The following is a 22,500-nucleotide window of genomic DNA, read 5'->3' as shown; positions in this document are numbered from 1 at the left end:
TTCACAAGACCGGTGGGTTTCAAAAATATGAGATCTCCAGTTTCCAGCCATGAACCTTCCATCATATTGATATTTACATCCTAAATTCATTCACATAAAACATCTCGTATCACTAGATACAACTGTTAAAAGTATTTCACAATGACAGCTCTGGGGTTTGCGTTCCCCTCCGCCTCACTCAAGACTGTTTCTTCATTCTGATTATTTCCCGTACAGACTTGATCCAAATGAGATGAGCATTATAATAATTATGCACTTTTGTTATGGTCAGTGGCCAGAGAGTCTACAAATTAATCATATCCACATAATATACTGGTAAATGTAGAATTCTAATCAGTCATACCCTTCTATGCCCATTAACATCAACGGGCTTAGAAGGGTATAGCTCTGTTTAGGACTGCACTTTAACTATCATAGATTCAGTTCAATTATTCTATGGTATAGAAGAAGCAATTTAACAAAAACAGTAGATCCATAAAAAGATGCTGATCAAGCAAGAGAGATCAATCCAGTATACAAGCATTAACAATATCTTTATACCTTCATTTTGGACTGCATCTGTTGGCAGTTCATCTTCATTTTATGTTATGTCTGCATTTATCAGTTCACTGAACAGGTATAAAGTTTGTACCATAAACCTATTTGAACATAACTACTTAAGTAATTTAATAAGCTCTAGTGCATTAAATATAGACATAAAACTGAGAAGATTTTCAGAAAATATATACCAAGCATTTCCATGACACAAAAGCTTGGATACCAAGACCCCACAGCACGAACAGAAGGCACTGCTAACACATGCACTCACAGGAAGGCTTGCTGATACCCCCCCAATGGTACCCCAAACACTGGTTCCAGAAAATTGGAGGACACTCCAAGTGGATAGAAGGGAAGTTAGCCAACCCATATGAGCATTATTGCCCTTCACTTGTGCATCGAGATCTCTGTATCCAAGCCACAGTAATTAAAAGTCAAAACCATTAAACATTCACTTCAACAGAAAAGAAAGGCCTTAACAGAAAGCTAGAACTAAAAAACTGAGAGATTAGATACTGTTTAAAGTAGTGATTAATTAGTTATTTACATCATAGTCTGTAACAGTGATAGGAAGCCCACGTAACATGATGGTCTTGCTTTCTTTCTCATCATTAATGTCATTTCTATAGTCATGTTCTCCATAGTCTCCATCAGAATGATATCCATCTTCAGATTTATCACTATTACGTCGTTCACGTTCTCGCTCCCTCTGCCAAACAAACATATGCTTCAGCAAGTGTACACAATGTCAGATTACAAGACAATTCTTTGGAGCTTTATCCATTACAAAGACCATTTTAAGACTCATGAAACTACTCTTTAAAGCAACCCTTGCCATCTCTGTATGCTAACACATTTATTTATTCCACAGATAATTTTTATCCTTTTCTGCAAATCCTAGTTGTGTTTGATGATGATGGATTATAAAACTGGGCAGCTTTATCAATATTAGGTTAAAAATATCCAACAGAATGAAGTTCTTGGCCATATTATGTGATGAACAATCTCAAACCAAAAAAATCCAGTAGAGTAATATGGATTAATACCGATCCGCTCAATATGCTAATAGTCAATGTCATACTTTATTCACAGTTTACCACATTATGCACATCTTTTACTTACCTCAGGACTATCATAATCTCTGCCATCATAGTCTCTGCCGTCATAATCTCTACTATCATAATCCCTGTAATCATCGTATCTGTCACTTCGCCGCTCCTCACTGGTCCTCTTATAGTCAGAATCGCGTCGCCGACTTCTGGAATCTCGATCATCCCGATCATCCCGATCCAGAATACAACCATATCTTCCACTCCGTTCAGTCCTGCTTACACTGCAGAAACAGAGATTTGAAAGAGAAATAAATTGAAGGTTGTAATTGTGCCCTTCTGTTAAGATCCTAGCACAGGAAGAAAGGCTGTATCAAAATGCTGTATCACCAGACAAATTACATGACACAATTACAAAAGAGTATCCACTACACAGATTTGTTACACAAATCTCATTTTTAAATGAAATCTATCACATTTCATTAGAAGTGATGACATTAAGGCACAAGCTGGCTGAGGGAAGTTATTAGTGCAAATCAGGCTGAGTATCTCTATACCATGTGATATATTTAGGGGCCACTCACTGATTCATAAAAATTGTTTTTAAACATACAAGTGTGCTCTACAGTCCAAGGGCTTAATAAAGAAGCAGAATAAATAATATTCTCGTGTAATGTGCCTTATTATTTTACCACAATACAAATTATGTCTTGGGTCCTGACCTCCTTTTCCCATCAGAGGAAGGGGACACACACTATATTTCATGATATCCTCTCCACTGCAGACAACCTACTGCTCATTCTGCTGTTAGAAATCTGCAGTTTCTGAAGGAACACAGCAGGCTGCAGTGGGAAGAGAAGGCGGAAAAGCCTCCCTTCATCCTGTGCAGCTCCAACTCATGTAGGATAGCATCAGCATTTATGTATATGAAAAAGGATCAGCAAAGAAAGCATCAGTTAACTTGAGACTAGCTTCTAGGACTAGTATGCGTAATAGTTTGAGTAGATACATCTGTCAATGTTGCCAAATAATTTATTTTCCTCCCAACCAAACCAAACCCAACCAAATAATTTATTTTCCTCCCCACCAAACCTACATCTTGGACCAGAGATTTAGACTTTAGCATTGAGACGCATTACCAGAAAGCTACCCTGTATTAAGCATTACAACTGTATATAGCATGACACCGAATTCAACACTGCATACCGTTTGTCTGACCCCATGGCTTGCCTTCTGCTCTTGGTTTCTACCGCTTCTTGTAGATCAAGAGAAATGTCTAGAAAACAAAGGGGGGGAATCCATCAACGCAAGCATAATTTTTTAAAGTCCAGACTGCAAGGATTCATGGCTCTATCAAACCTCACCCCTGCTCATTTATCGTCAGCATCAATGCTGCATCATTAAAGAAAGTTCACCGACAGCATACTCACATCTGAAAATAAGCTCCAATACCTTAATCTAAATACAGCTACCTTAAAAAAGCAATAGTTTACTAAAGCAATCATTTCTGTGATTAGAATACTGCATAATGAACACGGCGAAATGCTCACACTAAGTCACCCCAAATTACAGCCCATATACCCTGCTTTAGCAGTAGCGATTCATTCTGTGACAAGTGGGGTATGAAACAGCCCAAACGGGAGAGCAGCAAAATGGTGTCTGACACGCCGCAGTGTCCGGGAAGAACGCAGCCACTGATCGTCAGTAACGACTATTATTAACGAATACAATTGTCAGCCCCAGTGGCCTTCGTGAAGAAAAAAACAAAGATGGGGAGCAAGCGACGATGCTCTGGAGACAACCGACTACACCACCCCCGCCCCCTTTACCCTTAGGGGCACCCAGACCCGCTAATTACTAGACCCCCTAATAATCCCAAAAGAGAACGACGTTACGGCCCTGACTCTGTACTTATTTTACGGTCGTAACCATCAGAGATATCAGTCTTCGCAGCAAGGTCTACGACGGCCTCTTAAAAAGTAATCAATTACGATGGTATTTATTGTACATCACGGCCTGGGTTCTTTACCTTTCCTGCATAAAATAAATGTCCTGTATAAAGTCCCAAGAATCCGAACTTACCGGGAAGGGGAAACGGGAAAGAAAGAACCGTGCCACCGCAGCAGCCACAACGACAACAACGACCGCCGCAGCTTTTCTCAAGCACCACAAAATGGCGCTGAGGCAGACCTCCTCGTCTTCTACCCACAATGCCCGGCGCCACCCTGTTGGAAGTTTCCAGCAGCAGACCGGCAGAAGCTTGTTTTCGCGCGGCATCCTGGGAACTGTAGTGCGCTTAGGTTAGGCGGAGCCCTCTTTTGTTACATTTTGCCGGAGGAAAAAAATGTTTTAAAAAAATATTGGGTTTGTGTGATGGTGCACCCTCCTCCCTCTTAAAAGCCCTGCTACCCAGCACTGCGATGTAAATATTCTGACACCACTAAACTCACACCACCGGTTTCTTTCTGCGGAGTCTTTGTACAATTGAACGAATTCTAGGTTCACTAGAGCTCGCTGGACGTCCGACCATCTTGGGAGTGATATATCGCTAACCTCTATGAACATTTTAAAAAGTTCGCTAGCTACCTTTATACATACATAGTTCTGGAAAGTATAGCTGAGCGCATAGGACTGGGCTGTAAAATCTTAATGGTAGCCCGCCTCTTTGCAACACAGACTGTACCCTGTGTAGCGCGAAGCTGCAGACCCATTTTGAGTCTCTTATACAAGGCATAAGCAGAAATGCATTTCAGTGCAGAACTGCGATACCGTTCTCGTTTAGGGTTAATGCTTGCTTGATCACAGGAAACGTGCGTTTCGGCTCAAGCAGGCCTTTGAGAAGAACTCTCAGAAAAGCAAAGTCACACGAAATAGTAGAGAAGCATAAGTCAGTAAGAAAAGAACCTCTAAATTTTAACAAATTGTACAAAATGGCCGAAGGGGGCGTATCTATTACATGACAGCTACTGTCGCATAGATCAGACTGGAGCGCCCCGATCTACCAGCAGGGTAAAGCAAATTGTACTTTCCTATCAGAAGCATTGCGGTTCGGGAGTGATAGCGTCTGCAGTATCCCAGAAGAACAAGCCAGTTAGAGTGTCGGACTAGAATCTGGGAGAGGCAGATTCAAAATCCTCACTCTGCCAGGGAAACTTGCTGGGGTGACCTTTGGCCAATCATACTCAGCCCGACCTCCCTCACAGGGCTGCTGTTGAGGATAAAATGGAGGAGAGAAGAACAAATAGGCTGCTTTGGGTCTCTACTAGAGATGTATAAATGAAGCTTTAGGAACAGCAACTGGAATTTCCCCACCACATAATTATACCTGTTACACATAAAGTGACAAAGTAAGATCCAGAGTATGAGTTGGCATATTATGTTATGGTTATTTATAGTCCCATAGAGACTCAAGTACAGTCATCAGGATGGGACACCCCATGAGCAACACAAAAGTGTTTGGACTACAGAAATCTGAAACAGAGCTGAAAAAAGGCATGTTTTTTTAAACAAGTGGTGAAGCTACCTAGTCTGGAGCATCTTTACAGTGTTAGGTAGCAATAGTGGTGTAAGTCACAGTCCCTATCTCTTTACCAATGCAACTTTCTGACCATTTCATTACAGTAGTTTTATTTACCTGTACAAAAAAGCCCTCTTGAATAATTCAATTTTGCAGTTTGCAGAAATCCAGGAGAGCAGAGACCATTCCATAAGGTGGGGGCCACAACAGAAAACCCATGAGTAGAGGTGGTTATAGATTTTGCCCATTTGCAGGATGGCACCAAAAGAAGCCCCTGTTCAGATGTGCTAAATTGGCATGGCAAAACATCCCATAGATGACAGGGAGTAAAGCCTTGAAGGGCTTTAAATACCATGAAGAGAGCCTGGTTAACTGGCAGACAGCCAATGGAGTGACAATATGGGAATGACATTATGTCCAGCTCCTGATAAGAAGCTAGCTGTGTTTTGAACTAACTGAAGTCTCCAAATTGACTTTGAATGGAGACCTATGTAGAGTGTATTATAGTAGTCTAGTCTCAGTGTCACCATGGCATGGATCCAGGTTGCCTGACTGGCCGAGTCAAGGTAGGGGCCATCTTGTGGGCTAGACTGAGTTGGAAGAAAGTGTTTTTTGCATCCACATTAACTTGCTTTTCCAGCTGGATCCAGTGTAATCCCAAGACTCTTAACTGAGTCTAGCATTGTGTTAGCTGAACCCCATTGAAAGTGAGAAGCACAAGGTCCTTCAAGATGTCTGACTTCCCAACCACCATCGCTTCTGTCCCGACTGGATTTAGTTTCAATTTATTTGCTTTCCACCATTTGATTACAGCACAGGTGAAGTTTAAATAGCCTTTCATCTTCTACTATTTGTGGCCTTTTTATATATCAGGTGCACAACTCACACCAATATACCGTCACAAACCAACTCAAAGGACTTTATGCTTCCTGTGAAAATCATAGCTAAATCCCACAGAAACCACTGGGAACTAAATTTAGTAGGGTATGCTATTATGATCCTATGCATGTTTACATTGGAAGCAAGTACCACTGAGTTCAATGACAGTTAAAGTATGCATAGGACTGCAGCCTCATAACTGGTTCATCCATCAGAGTGAACCAGTGGTAGTGGATGGACTCCAATTACTACATAACTTCATGCAAACTCTACTGGGAATAGATGTTCATCCTAAACTGCATTATGTTTGAACTGGTATCTGGAAATTCAGATGCAAATAGTCTGCAAACTACATACTCAGTTCAAAAACACACATTAAATTAATTCAGAAATAATTTCAGCTGAAACCAATGGGATATTTTCAGGTAACTGGTTTTAGCAAGCAAGAAGGGTTTGGACTGATTCCTATGAAACATGATTTACTTACAAGTAAACATATTTAGAAATTAAATTAATTGTGCTGATGATTAAGTGGCTTACATATTGCATTGTGTATAGAAATGTTTACAATACCTTGAAGAAATTCTCTAGCAATAAGTAATTAGTTCAAGATGTTTTAGTTACTGTGAAATTCTGGCAACACAGATGATGCCCGAATATTTACAAATAATACAGAAAATCCTGGATTCCAGTCAGTATCGTAGTGTAGCTGTATGGCTACCATATTTGTTTTTCTAACAAGTGCAGAGAGCATGACCTTTGAAACACTCCCACCATTAATACATTTCCAGTGCCATTTATGGTTTTTAATAAATAAGTGTCTGCCTAGTCCAAAGAATTTCATTGTGGGAGATATGACATAAAACCTGGCACTATGCCTGTTCAGGACAGGGCTTAACCTCTGTTCTGGTATGAGGCCAAGGGTTCTACCATCCCACCCCATTCCCCACCCAATCTTCACCCATTAATGCTGAAAGTTCAATATTGGCTCTCACATATAGCAAAACATGCTGTAGCTCAGTTCCAATGTTTCTTCTTCTAACAATGTTCCTTCTTCTAACTCCTAGGTGCTTAGTAAAAAGTGAAGGAATCCTTGTATACGCCCCCACCATTTTCTGCACAGTGCAGAGATTTTGGAGAGGAGATTCTCACAGCATTCTGTTATCAAATAGCTGCTGTCTTGTTGGAACTTCATGGGGAGAAAGATTACTAAACCATTTCTCCAATAAGATTTAGCTCACAGAAATCCAGGAAAAGTAAAAGACAACCAAACATTCACTTTTTCATTTTATTCCAAAAACAAAACAAAAAAAGACACTTCAGCAGCAAAAAACATTGATTCAAAAAACCAGAGACAGACACAAAGAAGGACTGAGGGCTAGAAGATGTGTTGGGTGTTGTGGGGTTGCTTTCAACATTTATTCAAGTTCCTTGTAGCGCGCAAACATGACTCTCCGCACAGCGTCTCGATAGGTTTCATTTGATTGCCTTCTGTTTGGTCTTCCTTGGCTCCCTAAGCCGGCTCCCTTCTTCCGACTTTCTGGCTGGGAAAAAAATTATAAGATCGTTTGCTTCTAGTAGTACTAACATCCAGAAAATAACAACTATGCTTTTAAAAAAAACAAATTTGTTAGGGAAGAAACAGGCATTTCTTATCACGTAACATATATATGAGCCCGTCTGCAGGGAGGGCGGGATATATATCTCGCCATCAAGTCGCAAGCAACTTATGGCGACCCTGTGGGGTTTAAAGGCAAGAGAAAGTCAGAGGTGGTTTGCCACTGTCTGCCTCTGCACTGGAACCCTGATATTCCTTAGTGGTCTTCCATCCAAATACTGTTTAGCTTCTGACGAGACTGGGCTATCCACCAAAACCCGTTTCAACTATGTAAACAAATATAATTTAATATTCAGGTGGGGTAGCTGTATTGGTCTGAAGCAGCAGAACAAAGTTTGAGTCCAGTGGCACCTTTACGACCAGCAAAGTTTTATTCACGGCGTAAGCTTTCGTGTGCAAGCACACTTCCTCAGTTTAATACTGTTTGAATAAAAAAGATAATAAGCAGTGAGCATATTGTTCAATACCCTGACTTCCTAACAGATTTGTATACAAGGTTAAAATGTTGTGTCCTTTCCATAGTAACGTTATACTAACCCCATATTGGCAGATCCCTCACTAAAACTACCTCTTGTATCAGCACTCACCATACCTGCTTCCAACATTCCCTTATATACCATGCTGTCCTCATCTGTCACACTCTGGGATTAGTACCAAAATGTACAGCCCCAAAGGATAATTCCTGGGCTTATACGCTGTATAGGCTCAGAGTTTATGAACTCCTTTTGCTGGATAGCAGGGAGGAAGGGTGGTGGTGGTGGTAAATGAGTATGAGTCACCTTCTAAGCACAGAGCCATTCAGTGACAGGCTGTGCTGGAGACCCAACGTGGCTGAATAAATTTCTCACACTCTTAACAAAAAAATTCTATATCTCCAAAATTCAAGGTCCTGTTCCACAACCAGCTCCCTTCTCCACCTAGTGTGGGTGTGTGTTAGTTAATTAGCAAGTCATACAGTGGTGGCATAGGAAATGAGCAGGACTAAAGGCCATTGTGGATGTAAGGCAGAGTATTTCTCGTATGCCATCAGAGAGCTACTCACAGCAGTGACTTTATAACAGTAGAAACAAAATCCTTACAAGTGGCATTGTACACGTGCACGTGTGTACCATCATCCCCAATATGTCTGAATATAGATAAATACACGTTCGGAAAGCAAAAGACAATACGTTGTTTTTTGCCCTTGTCCACTGTTTAAGTGTCTCAGTTGCAAGACTAATACGATTCTTCTGAAAAGCAGCTCGTATAGAAGTTCCAGATAGAGATGGGCTCACACAAGGATACTGCTCATGCATTTCTATGTTGAAGCCATAGAAAACACAGACAGGAGCCTTACCTCTACTGGTGATGTCATGCCTTGTTCATTGCGCCCCAGACCTGAGCCTTCCTTCCAGCCCATAGCCTGCATCATGCGGCTTCCTTTGCTACTGCTGTCCTTCCTTCCTTTATCCATGGCCTTATAGTTGCTGCAAAAACAAATATTTATTTACTTCATTTATAGCTCACCTTTCTAGCTAAGATTCAAAGCAGATTAGAAAACATAACAAACAATTTTAAAAACCAGACAGCACAAGACATCTCGCAAACAATGCAATATGCAATGTAGCTATACTAACATGAAGACATTTTCAAGAGGATGCACATTGTATACTAGCACATGTTACAGAACTGAAACATTAAGAGCAAGTTTGTCAGATCTGTCCAGAGGCTCATTCTTGAAAAAGTCTGATCCATAAAAGATATGAATTCTCTAGAGATACATGGAATAAACACCCTAAAATCAGCTACACATGGTCTCTGTCTCTTTTATATATTTATGAAAAGGTATAATTCCCTCATGGATCACTGCCTTGTCGTGGTGAGGGGGCTTGCGTGGTTCGATGAGGCCGTGGGCTTAGCCGTGGAGAGCCACCCAAGACGGACAGGCCACAGCAGAGAACTCAGACCAAGCGTGATCCCCTGGAGAAGGAAATGGCAACCCACTCCAGTACTTTCGCCAAGAAAACCCCATGGACAGTATCAAAAGGCTAAAAGATATGACGCTGGAAGATGAGCCCCTCAGGTCGGAAGGTGTCCAATATGCTACTGGGGAAGAGCAGAGGGCAAGTACAAGTAACCCCAGAAAGAGTGAAGCGGCTGGGCCAAAACCGAAAGGACGCTCAGTTGTGGATGTGTCTGATGGTGAAAGGAAAGTCCGATGCTGCAAGGAACAATACTGCATAGGAACCTGGAATGTAAGATCTATGAATCAAGGTAAGCTTGATGTGGTCAAAAATGAGATGGCAAGACTGAACATCGATATCTTAGGAATCAGTGAACTAAAGTGGACAGGAATGGGCGAATTTAACTCAGAAGACCATTATATCTACTACTGTGGCCAGGAATCTCGTAGAAAAAATGGTGTGGCCTTTATAGTCAACAAGAGAGTACAAAAGTCAGTAAAAAGGTAAAGGTAAAGGTTCCCTTGCTTGAAAGCCAGTCGAATCCGACTCTAGGGTTGCGGTGCTCATCTCTCAGAAGACCATTATATCTACTACTGTGGCCAGGAATCTCGTAGAAAAAATGGTGTGGCCTTTATAGTCAACAAGAGAGTGCAAAAGGCAGTACTGGGATACAATCTCAAAAATGACAGAATGATTTCTGTCCGATTCCAAGGCAAACCATTCAACATCACAGTAATTCAAGTGTATGCCCCAACCACTGATGCAGAAGAGGCTGAAGTGGACCGGTTCTATGAAGACCTACAACACCTCCTAGAACTAACACCAAAAAATGATGTCCTCATCATCATAGGGGACTGGAATGCTAAAGTAGGAAGTCAAAAGGTAACTGGAATAACAGACAAGTTTGGCCTTGGAAAGCAAAATGAAGCAGGGCAAAGGTTAACAGAGTTTTGTCAAGAGAACACACTGGTCATAGCGAACACCCTTTTCCAACAACCTAAGAGGCGACTCTACACATGGACATCACCAGATGGGCAACACCGAAATCAGATTGACTATATAATTTGCAGTCAAAGATGGAGAAGCTCTATCCAGTCAGTAAAAACAAGACCTGGAGCTGACTGTGGTTCAGATCATGAGCTACTCATTGCAAAATTCAGACTTAAACTGAAGAAAATTGGGAAAACCACGAGGCCATTCAGGTTTGACCTAGATCGCATCCCTGATGAATATACAGTAGAGGTGAAGAATAGATTCAAGGGTCTGGATTTGATAGATAGAGTGCCTGAAGAACTATGGACAGAGGTTCGTGACATTGTACAGGAAGCAGCAATCACCACCATCCCAAAGAAAAAGAAATGTAAGAAAGCAAAGTGGCTTTCTGATGAGGCTTTACAAATAGCAGAGGAAAGAAGGAAAGCGAAAGGCAAAGGCGAAAAGGAAAGATTTACCCAACTGAACGCAGATTTCCAGAGAACAGCAAGGAGAGATAAGGAGGCCTTCCTGAATGAACAGTGCAAAGTAATAGAAGAAAACAATAGAATGGGAAGGACTAGAGATCTCTTCAAGAAAGTTGGAGAAATCAAGGGAGCGTTCCATGCAAAGCTGGCCATGATAAAGGACAAAAACGGTAGGGACCTAACAGAAGCAGAAGAGATTAGGAAAAGATGGCAAGAATACACAGAAGAACTATACAAGAAAGACCTCGATGTCCTTGACAACCACGACGGTATAATCACTGACCTCGAGCCAGACATCCTGGAATGTGAAGTTAAATGGGCCTTAGAAAGCATTGCTAACAACAAAGCTAGTGGAGGTGATGGTATTCCAGCTGAGCTATTCAAAGTCTTAGAAGATGATGCTGTTAAAGTGCTGCACTCCATTTGCCAGCAAATTTGGAAAACGCAACAGTGGCCACAGGATTGGAAAAGATCAGTATACATTCCAATCCCAAAGAAGGGCAATGCCAAGGAATGTTCAAACTATCGCACAATTGCACTCATATCACACGCTAGCAAGGTCATGCTCAAGATCCTACAAGCTAGGCTTCAACAGTACGTGGATAGAGAACTGCCAGAAGTACAAGCTGGGTTTCGAAGAGGTAGAGGAACTAGAGATCAAATTGCCAACATTCGCTGGATTATGGAGAAAGCAAGAGAGTACCAGAAAAATATCTACTTCTGCTTCATTGACTATGCTAAAGCTTTTGACTGTGTGGATCACAACAAACTATGGCAGGTCCTTAAAGAGATGGGAGTACCAGACCACCTCACATGTCTCTTGAGAAACCTGTATAAGGGCCAAGAAGCGACAGTTAGAACCGGATATGGAACAACTGATTGGTTTAGCATAGGAAAAGGAGTACGACAAGGATGTATATTGTCGCCTTGCTTATTTAATATATATGCAGAGTACATCATGCGAAATGCTGGCCTGGATGAATCACAAGCGGGAATTAAGATTGCTGGGGAAAAGATCAACAACCTCAGATATGCAGATGATACCACTCTAATGGCTGAAAGTGAAGAGGATCTAAAGAGCCTCTTGCTCAGAGTAAAAGAGAAGAGCACAAAAGTGGGCTTGAAGCTCAACATAAAAAAAAACTAAGATCATGGCATCCGGCCCCATCACTCCTTGGCAAATAGAAAGGGAAGTCGTGGAAGTAGTGACAGACTTCACGTTCCTGGGATCCCAGATCACCACAGACTGTGACAGCAGCCATGAAATTAAAAGACACCTGCTCCTTGGGAGGAAAGCGATGGCGAACCTCAACAGCATGATAAAAAGTAGAGACATCACCCTGCCAACAAAAGTCCGCATGGTCAAAGCAATGGTATTCCCAGTAGTCATGTATGGCTGCGAGAGTTGGACTATAAGGAAGGCCGAGCGCCGAAGAATAGATTCTTTTGAACTATGGTGCTGGAGAAGACTCTTCCCTTGGACTGCAAGAAGATCAAATCAGTCAATCCTAAAAGAAATCAACCCTGACTGTTCCCTGGAAGGCCAGATAATGAAACTGAAGCTTAAATATTTTGGCCACCAAATGAGAAGGGAGCACTCACTGGAGAAGACCCTGATGCTGGGAAAGATTGAAGGTCAAAGAAGACGGGGACGGCAAAGGATGAGATGGTTAGACAGTGTCATAGATGAAACGAACATGAAATTGAACAAACTTCAGATGACGGTGGAAGACAGGATGGCCTGGCATGATCTTGTCCATGGGGTTGCGAAGAGTCGGACTCAACTGTGCGACTGAACAACAACAAGAACAATAATTCCTTAAGATTAACAGTACACCGTTGATTACCTTTTCACAAGTTCTTTAAAAATAAAAGCTAGTATAATATAGTGGCTCTGAAATTCTCCACTAAAATCTCACCTTTGCCATGAATTAACTGGGTGGCCTTAAAGAAGCCATGCTCTCAGCCTCAACTGAAGATAATATGGTATTTCTACAGGAATGGTGTAAAGCTTACTATAAATGTATGTAAAGTGCATTGAATGTTTAAGTGCCACATAAGTGATAGGAACTAGTATTATCAAAATCACTGGAGTGCTTAGAGGCTAATTGCCTTAACCATTACACACAGCATATAACAGAGATACCCTATTTCATGAGACAATCACATGGCATTACCTTTCAGAATCCCTGGAGTACTTCGACCGTTTTCTCTCTGGGGAATCCCGTTCCTCAAATTTCTCTTTTCGGTCACTTCCCTTTTCTTTAAACTTTCCCTTTATAATAGAAGGCACAGTTAGTAAATAACATGGAACTGATTCCCCCTGTTCCCACTAAATTAGGTACCATTAACTCATTCTTTCATCTGAAAATTTGTATTTGACCAATTGTTCTCCAGACAGTAGAGAAAAATTGTCTAGTCCTTCTCTGTACTTTAACAGAACATCTCGCTTCACCATTATGGATTTAAATTGGTTCTATATGAACCTATTCATTTTATTAATTCTATGGTATTTTCAATGTGATATCAAAGTGCTTCCAAGAATAAGGTGTTCGTTATTTCTGTCTACCATCCACATGTGGAGGAAAAATGAAAGGTTTTCTTTCAAAGTATGTATTCTGGAGTGTTGCCACTAAAATATGACACTTGGATTACAATACACTGTGGCACACTGAGATTAGTAATCTATCTTCCCTTGTAAGTGTGAATTCTGCAGTTACAGATTCAACATCATACATCCAAACACTTCCTCATCAAAGAAAGAGGAACTTCTTACTCTGGAGGGAACTTCAGAATAATCCTATGGGAAATTCTTGAACTGCATGATAAGCTAATACAGTCTCTACAAAGCAGAATAAAGAACCCTGGGGACTGGCATTTACAGCAAGCCAAGTTGCTAAGCAATTAAGTTGTTTCATTCTGCTCCACTGGGAGCTTTCCATGACACATGTCTTTATTCTAAATTGCAGTCAGACTATCACAAAGGAATGAGCTAAATAGCAGTATTCTAAAAAAAGGAAAGGAAGTTACAGGGTCACAAATGAGCAATGTATCACATATCAATTAAGTTCTGTATTCCTCATGTTATGTGCTGGTTTGCCCTCTGTGATGAGACTATTTACAGTTGCCACTGTATGAGAAAGGATGGTGACAGTTCAATTCACTTTCAATAGTCATTTCAGTCTGTAATCTAGATGCCCCTGCCTTACATTCTGTATGCACATGCAAAGTTTTGCAAGCAGGGAACTCTAGTGTTTTGTTTACGTATCTGAATCCTGCTTCAGCACAGCCATCGCTATACAGGGGCCTTGCTAAGTAGTAGAACCCACTTCTCTAGTTACCTCACGCTCTCGCCTCTCCAAATACGCCAGCTCTTGCTCTGATCGTTTTATCTTCCGATGGATCTCCAGATTTTGCTGTCAGAAAGAACAGAAAGTGAGGTGAACAAATAGCTCTTGAATTAACTAATTTTATGCAACAACAAATATTTCTTCTGGTCTTTTAGAATACTTAGCTGAGCTGATTGTCAAGTTTCATGTGCAGCAAAAATTGGGATAAACAACTGACATCTGAACATGAAACAAACTTCGTGCTAAATTCCACCACTTAACAAAACTAAAGTACCTAAAAATGTTGAAGACAAGCAATATTCTTGAACTGCATGATAAAGAATGCATCTTTTTCAGTTACTATTTGATGGCTGAGTGCATAATACTATCTCCCCATCTATTAATTAACCTTTCCTGATCTCTTCTTGCACATGTTCATGCCCTCACTTCCCAAGTGATTGCCCCCTCCATTTTCACTACTCAATACTTAGTTTTTCTAAAGCGCTTTCCGTGTTCATAGCACATCAGCATTACATCTGCACTGCACGCAGGTTAACACTAACCATGGTTCACTCTAAACCATAATCTGAAATGGGTATCAACCTCAACCAGGGGCTGGATCTCAAAAATCCTTTCTGCTGAATGCAACTTTCTCACCTATTGCCTCCAGCTGCAGCCCAACATGCCCCCCTGTTCTCCATGAGCAACTTATCAGAAGGGGGCATCATTTTGTCAGTAGGATGGGGGAGTGAAAAAGTCATGCTCCACTGATGGGAAATCCTTCAATCAAGAGAAACACTCCATGGGATCCAAGCCCATGTTGTGAGGGAGTCCAGGCTTTCTGCAAACTATGCAAAGCTGAATTATTCAGGAGGCCTTTTTGCACAGATGGTTGCACTGTACAAAATGGCTTACAAACTTACTTGGATAAATTATTAGGGACGGTGGTCTATACTGCTATACTGATCCTTACTGTAAGCAGGATCCTATTATGTAATTTTTGTACTTCTCAATGTGTCATGTTCATACTTATGCTGTGCTTCAGTTCTTACTGGTGGTTCCAGACTTCTAAAATCCTAATGTCCCATTTTGCTGATTGTACTGACTCACTAGGTGTAATCTGCCTTGAGTCTGTGAGAAAGACAGACCATAAGTAACATAAATTAAAAAATAAATAAAAAGTATCCAGGAGACCTGGTTTGAATCCTCACTCTGCCATGGAAACGTGCTGGGTGACTGTCACTGTGGGCCAGTCACACTCTCTCAGCCTAACCTACCTCACAGAGTTGTTGTGAGGATAAAATGGAGAAGAGAATAAAGATATAAGCCACTTTGGGTCCCCACTGAGGAGTACGGTGGGGTATAAATGAACTAATGAAATAAATAAATATTTTAGTGTTTTGATCAATGCACCTTTAACCCTTCAGGTGCAATTAACTCACTTGTAAAATTATGACTCAACTGTACAAAAGCCCCTTTTCCTCTCTGGATCATTCATTCTACATCATCTTGTGTAACCTGAAAGTTTGTACTTCCAGAATTTAGTATTAGTTCATCTAATAAAAGGTATTTCTCTTGCTCAGAGCAACACCCAAGTCACATCAAAGGACCCTGAAGCAGTGGTATCAGAGTTTCTATTTTATTGTCCCTGTGCTAGAGTATTCCTACTGTTATCTGACTCTCAGCCAAGCTATTAATTCCACTTGCAAAAGGCTACACTAGAAACAGAAGTAACAGTTCTAAGGCACTTTAAAGGATTCTTGTGACATTAGTTTTTGTAGGCTAGAATATCAACTGAATCTTATTTATATGAGCTCTAGATTATGGAAGCTCACACCACAATAAGTACATCTTGAATGTCACACAGGCATTTTCATGCAACAACTATTCTTCTAGAACTGGACTCAGCAAGAATAGTTTTATTTAGGATCTCATAAATTTAGGAGGCTTAAGATCCCTAAACCCATTATTTTAAGACATGAGTTTAGGTTGAATTAAACAGCATTTGGAAGTGGCATTTCCATACAAACTACCAAGTAGTCAATATCTGATAAAAAGAGGATTTCTATAACTATGGGCATTATGGCCCCTTCCAACTGTCTACATAAGAATATATTGTTATTATCAGCAACTGAATCTGTTTTTTTTTCAGAAAGCATTTTGCTATCTTTCCCGGAAGCTGCTAACAAAGAGCTGTAACCACACAGGCTGCATCAGTTATTAGCATGTTGGTCCAAAACAAAAATCCAGAAGTTACTCCGACATATCAATTGAATCCATTATCTTCTATCTAGAACTCTAAATCTGTCTACTGTTTCCCCACAAAACTGGATGAAGAGGTGAGCTGGGAAAGATATTTAACCTATCACCCTTCAAATGCAGGTGGCTGGCCCATTTTCTCTGCCAAACCCCAATGTCTACAGAATCAGTTTTGGTCAGATCCAGATCTCAAGGAACCCATCCCTATCTAACTTGTGAGAGGGCTTATATCTAACTTCTTGAAGGTGCACAAGATGAACAACAGTGCCCTCATGAATATATTACTTCCTTCCTTACTTTGTGTAGGTTGGACAGTTGTTGATGCTTGATCAGTACTTCTTTATTTGGAAATTGCCTCCTGCAGAGCAAACATGCTAACTTATTCCAGTCAGTCAGCTTGTCCTCATCATTTTCAGTCTTTCGAGGCAGTTCTTCCTGTTGCACTGGTGGCCGTTGGGGCCGTGGCTGTGGGTCTTCTTCCTGTTCCTCCTCCTCTTCATTGTCACTGTCTCCACCATACTCTCCTAAGAGCCCTATCAGAGGATTTACCACTTTTGCCTGTTTGAAAAGAAAAAAAAAAGAGCAGAATGAGATCCATACCACCCCCTAGCTTATTCAACTGTTCTGAGATGCCTGAAGTGACCTTGATGTCCCCGATGCTCTTTAACATCTATATGTGCCCCCTTGCCCAGATTGCCCGGAGGCATGGACTGGGATGTCACTAGTATGCGGAAGACACCCAGCTCTATCTGTTGTTGGGTGATCAGTCTGCCTCCAAACCGGAAGATCTAGACGAGGCATCACAAGCCGTGGCTGGCTGGCTTAGGTGGCTGAAATTGAATCCGACTAAGACAGAGGTCCTTTGCCTAAGCCGGGATCCCACTTCTGACCTTCGATGGGGCACCTTTGGTGCCAGCGCTGGAGGTTAGGAGTTTGGGAGTGCTCCTGGATGCTTCCTTAACGATAGAGGTCCAGGTAGCAGCCACTGCCAAATCGGCCTTTTATCATCTTCAGTGGATCAGGCGGTTCCCTTCCTCGAACGCAACAACTTAGCAACAGTGATCCACGCAATGGTCACCTTGAGGTTGGACTACTTGGGGCTGCCCTTGTCTCAAATCCAGAAGCTGCAGCTGGTGCAAAATGCTGCGGCCAGTTTGCTGATGGGACTCCCAATTCGGGAGCACATCCAGCCTGTGCTAAAGGCATTGCACTGGCCGACAGCATACCGAATTCCTTTCAAGGTGCTGGTTCTTACCTTTAAACCCCTTTATGGTCAGGGGCCTACGTATCTGAGGGACTGCCTTTCCCCACATATTCCCCAGAGAGCACTGCTCTCAGGGGCCCAGAGCCAATTGGCCTTCCCAAGTCTTAAAGAAGCCAGGCTGTCAACAACCAGAGCCAGGGCCTTCTCGGTGGCAGCTCCAGCCTGGTGGAATGAGCTCCCAGAAGAGATCAGGGCCCTGTGAACCTCTTACAGTTCCGCAGGGCCTGTAAAACAGAGCTCTTCCACCAGGCTTTTGGAGCTGCCGCCACCATTCAACTTCATTAACAACTAGTTGTTGAAGGACAGGAAGCCCTGGAATTTATAACATCAGCCTGTGCCAACCGCCTGAAAGATATCAGAAGTAGACCTAAGAGCCGGTTACGGGAAGAAAGAACTAATATAGTAGCCATCGCTGACCCAGCAACAAGAATACTAGCACCAACTGTGTTATTGTTAACCACATTTTAACATTGTTTTAATTAGCTGTTGTAGATTTTCCGGATTGTATGGCCGTGGTCTTGGCATTGTAGGACCTGATGTTTCACTAGTAGCTGTACATCTTTCTGTGTTATACCTCTGAGAATGCCAGTCACTTGGCCAAGGCCAAGACCACGGCTATACAGCCCGGAAAATCTACAACAGTTAATGAACGCCGGCCGTGAAAGCCTTCGACAACATATTATTTTAATTGTTTTATTGCAAATATATGCTGATTTTACATAAGCCGCCCTGAGCCGGCCTTGGCTGGGAGGGCGGGGTAGAAATTTAAGAAAATAAATAAATAAATGTATTCAGTAACAAATCAGCCTCAACTGGAGGAGAGCCATTGTGGTATGGTGGCTAGAGTATCAGATCAAGCATTGGGAGATCCAGGTTTGAATCTCCACTCTGCCACGGAAGCTTGCTGAGTGACCTTGGGCTAGCCACATTCTCAGCCCTCACACATACTAGTGACATCCCAGTCCATATACAGTCAATAAAAATAAAACCAGAATAAAAGATCCCAGATGGCAATTTATAATTTTCTGTTCCCATTCTAGACTGCCCGGCCATTTGATAGGAGGGGGGGGAACGAGCAAAATATACACAAGGGGGAACATCTTCCAGCTAAAGTAGTACACTCCATTCTACTACATCACAACTTTACCATATCAGTCTGCTGCACGCATAATTAACCCTAAGATCAGGCTGGATCCTAGGAAGTATAATTGCACGACTCCCCTTTTGTCCCACACTACTGTAGGACCATCCCCCTCAGCCAATGCTGGGGGCGCGTCACAGAAACATGTGCTTCTCTCATTCTGTGTTAGTACAGTCAAGCATACCTGTGTTTTATTTATTTATTTATTTATTTATTTATTTATATTTAAATTTATACCCCGCCCTACCCCGAAGGCTCAGGGCGGCTTTTATTACAAAAATTCAACATCAGGAACCTTGGAGCACTTACAAATGTTTCCCAGGCAGTCTTTCCCATTTCCTTAATAACATAATACCATAATTGTTCTTCAAATCATTCTCTGGGTCCTTTGTATTTTTCTGCTAATTTTCATCATTGTTCCCAGCACTTAAAATTTAATAGTGGGTTTACAGGATTTTCAATCCCTCCTAATATTTCATAAATCTAAACCTCTGACAAAGAGAGAAAAGAAATCCTTTGAAGATAATAAACATTCATCATGGCAACAGAAAATCTTCGAAGCCATGTCTTTTTCAAATGGAATTCTGCAGAAAAATCTGTCAGCAGCCTGTTCAGTGTTCATCTCTACAGTTCTCTGCCAGAGCACAAAACTGTCATTGGGGGGTTGATAACGGTCACCAACAGGCGATTTCAGCAAGGCATTATACCCCCACCCCCATTAAAATTATTAGATAACTTATCTGCAATAAAAGGAAATTGTTCCAGAATGCAAATAAATAAATAAATGTCAAGTACGGCATTCTTACTGGGGGTGCACTCTCTTCTTTTTTCAGCGACGGAGGTAGTGGCTTTTTAAAGACATCTTCTGCAGGAAGTTTCTCCTCTTGGGGGTCACTCTGCAACATTAAGATTGGGCACTAAATCTATAATCAACTGTACTTCACTACCACTTACTTCATAATTCTATTGTCATATCTTGGCCACTCCCCTTCCCTCTCTGCCTCTTTTAGAAAGACAAGCATAAACTTAGCAATCACAAACATTCACTTCGCTAACTGAAACTGCCATCCCATTCCACAAATATGGCATGCTGGGAACAAAAAATAGAGGGGTGGTACAATTAGGACTGTCAGCAATCATCCAGTCCCTTCCCAGAAATATAAGGTACTAAAGCGGTCAAGTGGCCCTAATACACAAAAAGGCAACATGTTTGCTATTGGCTGTATGTAGAAAACACAAGTTCAGTTTCCCCTCCCAGACGGTTTCATGCTAGGACTTGCCTGATATTGTGCCCCCCTCCAACTGAGGCAAGATATAAATCTACATTTATTTGCTTTCAAGAGACAATGTTCCCTTCGTGAGAGCACTGAATCTTGAAAATCTTGTTCGGCTTTAAGGTGCTACTGGACTCAAATCCAGCTGTTCTACTGCAGACCAACACAGCTACCCTCTGAAATGACGGGTTTTTTTGGTAACTCTTAGAGTCATTGGGCATGTTACAACGAAAGTCAGGCCAGATTTAGTCCAGGCATTTTCTGTCTATGTGCCCTCTAGTTTTTATATCAGTGTTATGTATTACTGCTATATCTAGCTATCCAATTTAACTCTTACTGGAAAATTCAAACATTGTGTCTACACACGTAACCATACCCTTTTCTCCAGTGAGCTCACAACAGCATATTGTAATTGCCTCTCTATTTACCTGGCCTATAATTCAAAATACATTTCTTTCAGATTCTTTTCATAGACCGTTTGTAATTGCGAGGTACTCTGAAATATCTGAATGCGCCAACAGATGGCTTCAGATTCCAGTGCCCTTTGGAAATCACAGATATGAGTGCTGTAACTTGCACAGTTGTTTGCTCTAGAGTCTTTTGTTCTCAAATGAGAATAGATCTTGGAGGCCTTCCTGAACTGCCATACAAGTTACAATGCCCTACACTGTATCTTTCTAACCTGGCAGATCAATTCATACTGTCTCCCTCTATTGGTGCCTTTCACCAGCAGACTTTTGGGTTTCATTTGACATACCCTCAATAATGGCTACTGTCCCTCATCCCTCGTTCTGATGTTGTTTGTGCATATGTCTTTACTCAATTATAACTGTTTTAATGTTTTTATGTCACCACCTTGGGGACCCTGATCGGGTGGAAAAGCGGCATAAAAACATGTTTAATACATACTTAAAAAAAAAAAAAAAAAGATGGCCCCGGTCACACAGGCCGGATACTGCGGGGGGGAGGCGTGGCTGTTTTCCCCGCAGCGAAATAACACGTGACTGTGTGATCAGGCGTCCCCTCGCGGTCCCGGCGAGGTCCCGTGGTTAGGGGGGAGGTGCCGATCACACAACGCGCCAAAGAAGCGGCACGGCACGGCAATCGGGGTTGTGTTTTGTTTTTTTAACCTGAAGTATGTGCATGCCCCGTTGGGTGCTTGTGCGCATCCCTGGAGAACTCGGGGGGGGGGGACCTTTTCGCAATGGGGCATGGGTGGGCGCCGGATGCCACCGGAAACGCCCGCCCTTGCCCCGCGGTTTCCGGAAACTAGTACCTCCAAGGTACTAGTTTTTTGCCGCGCATCTTCCGCGGGAAGCCTCGGTTGAGCCACGGGAGCTCTATGCTTCCCAGATGTGGCAGTGAGATCGCACCCGGAAAATCCGCCTATCTTCCGTCTCTCTAGCGTGGCTAATGCTCCGTGTGACCGGGGCCACTGTTATGTTTCTTAGGCTTAATATATTTTGCCTAACAATTCATAAAATTGTATACTCCCTCAAGATATTGTGTTCTGCTTTATTCCATGGTCAAAAGTGCTTCTCTGGTCAAGAAGAATTTGCAGTACTACAAAGAGTTTTAAGTTAGAACAGAAACGGTGCTCTCCTAATGTGTATCTTGTAGGTTTCCAGATTTGCCTAGTTGCAAAGACAGGCAATAAGAGCACCCTACTGACAGACTGAGTCTGTGCTGGTTTGGGTATCTCATGCTGGTTGCGCAACTCACAAGAGAAGTTTTGTGACACTGAGATTTACCTTGGATGATTTGTTTCTGTGTCTCTCTCTCCTGTCTCTGCTATCTCTGCTAGACGTCTCATCTCTTTCACTTGTCCTCTCCTGGCTCCTATGCCTCCTTCCACTAGGAGGTGGTGGTGAAGACGCTTCTCGACCCATTGGTATTTCTCTCTGGAAGGATGTATTTGTACAAGAACATTTTTGACAAAGGCTTATTTTGTTAGAAAACAATGGGCTGGATCCAGCACAAGGACACTGTGTGGTTTGCACAAAGATCCCCATCTCTCTCCATCCACACCAGTCATTTTCAATCCTGGGAAAGTTTATCCACCTGGTGTCAAAGGGCCTGTGTGGTTTGTTGATCATACAAAGAGGCCGAAGGGAGCAATTTTACCCTCTTGCCCCTCCCCACTGCAGCCTCCCAATCACTCCATGTGGGTCTTGCAATCCCAAGAATAAAATTTTCCAGGGTCAGAAATGGCTGCTAGCAGTGGGGAGAG

The 22,500-nt window shown here is 42.1% G+C and overlaps 2 protein-coding genes across 2 annotated transcripts in view; both read right to left on the bottom strand.

The window, feature by feature from the left end:
* The window catches only part of RBM5 (RNA binding motif protein 5), an 18,195-nt gene extending 14,400 nt beyond the window's left edge, over window positions 1-3,795 (bottom strand). Inside the window, exons 1-4 of the mRNA XM_015421250.1 lie at window positions 3,669-3,795; window positions 2,793-2,862; window positions 1,660-1,870; window positions 1,085-1,246 (exon numbers count right to left, since the gene is read on the bottom strand). Coding sequence (XP_015276736.1) covers window positions 1,085-1,246; window positions 1,660-1,870; window positions 2,793-2,809 — 390 coding nt within the window. The 5' untranslated portion in view covers window positions 2,810-2,862; window positions 3,669-3,795. The remainder of the gene's footprint in view (window positions 1-1,084; window positions 1,247-1,659; window positions 1,871-2,792; window positions 2,863-3,668) is intronic.
* A 3,513-nt stretch (window positions 3,796-7,308) lies between these two features.
* RBM6 (RNA binding motif protein 6) overlaps window positions 7,309-22,500 on the bottom strand; it is a 70,760-nt gene continuing 55,568 nt past the window's right edge. Inside the window, exons 14-20 of the mRNA XM_015421251.1 lie at window positions 22,022-22,171; window positions 19,803-19,892; window positions 16,889-17,149; window positions 14,345-14,419; window positions 13,181-13,278; window positions 8,937-9,066; window positions 7,309-7,526 (exon numbers count right to left, since the gene is read on the bottom strand). Coding sequence (XP_015276737.1) covers window positions 7,401-7,526; window positions 8,937-9,066; window positions 13,181-13,278; window positions 14,345-14,419; window positions 16,889-17,149; window positions 19,803-19,892; window positions 22,022-22,171 — 930 coding nt within the window. The 3' untranslated portion in view covers window positions 7,309-7,400. The remainder of the gene's footprint in view (window positions 7,527-8,936; window positions 9,067-13,180; window positions 13,279-14,344; window positions 14,420-16,888; window positions 17,150-19,802; window positions 19,893-22,021; window positions 22,172-22,500) is intronic.

This window comes from Gekko japonicus, unplaced genomic scaffold (genome assembly GCF_001447785.1).
Source record: "Gekko japonicus isolate JY-2015 unplaced genomic scaffold, Gekko_japonicus_V1.1 scaffold364, whole genome shotgun sequence".
Lineage (NCBI taxonomy): Eukaryota > Metazoa > Chordata > Lepidosauria > Squamata > Gekkonidae > Gekko > Gekko japonicus.
This window is presented reverse-complemented; position numbering and strand designations above follow the sequence as displayed.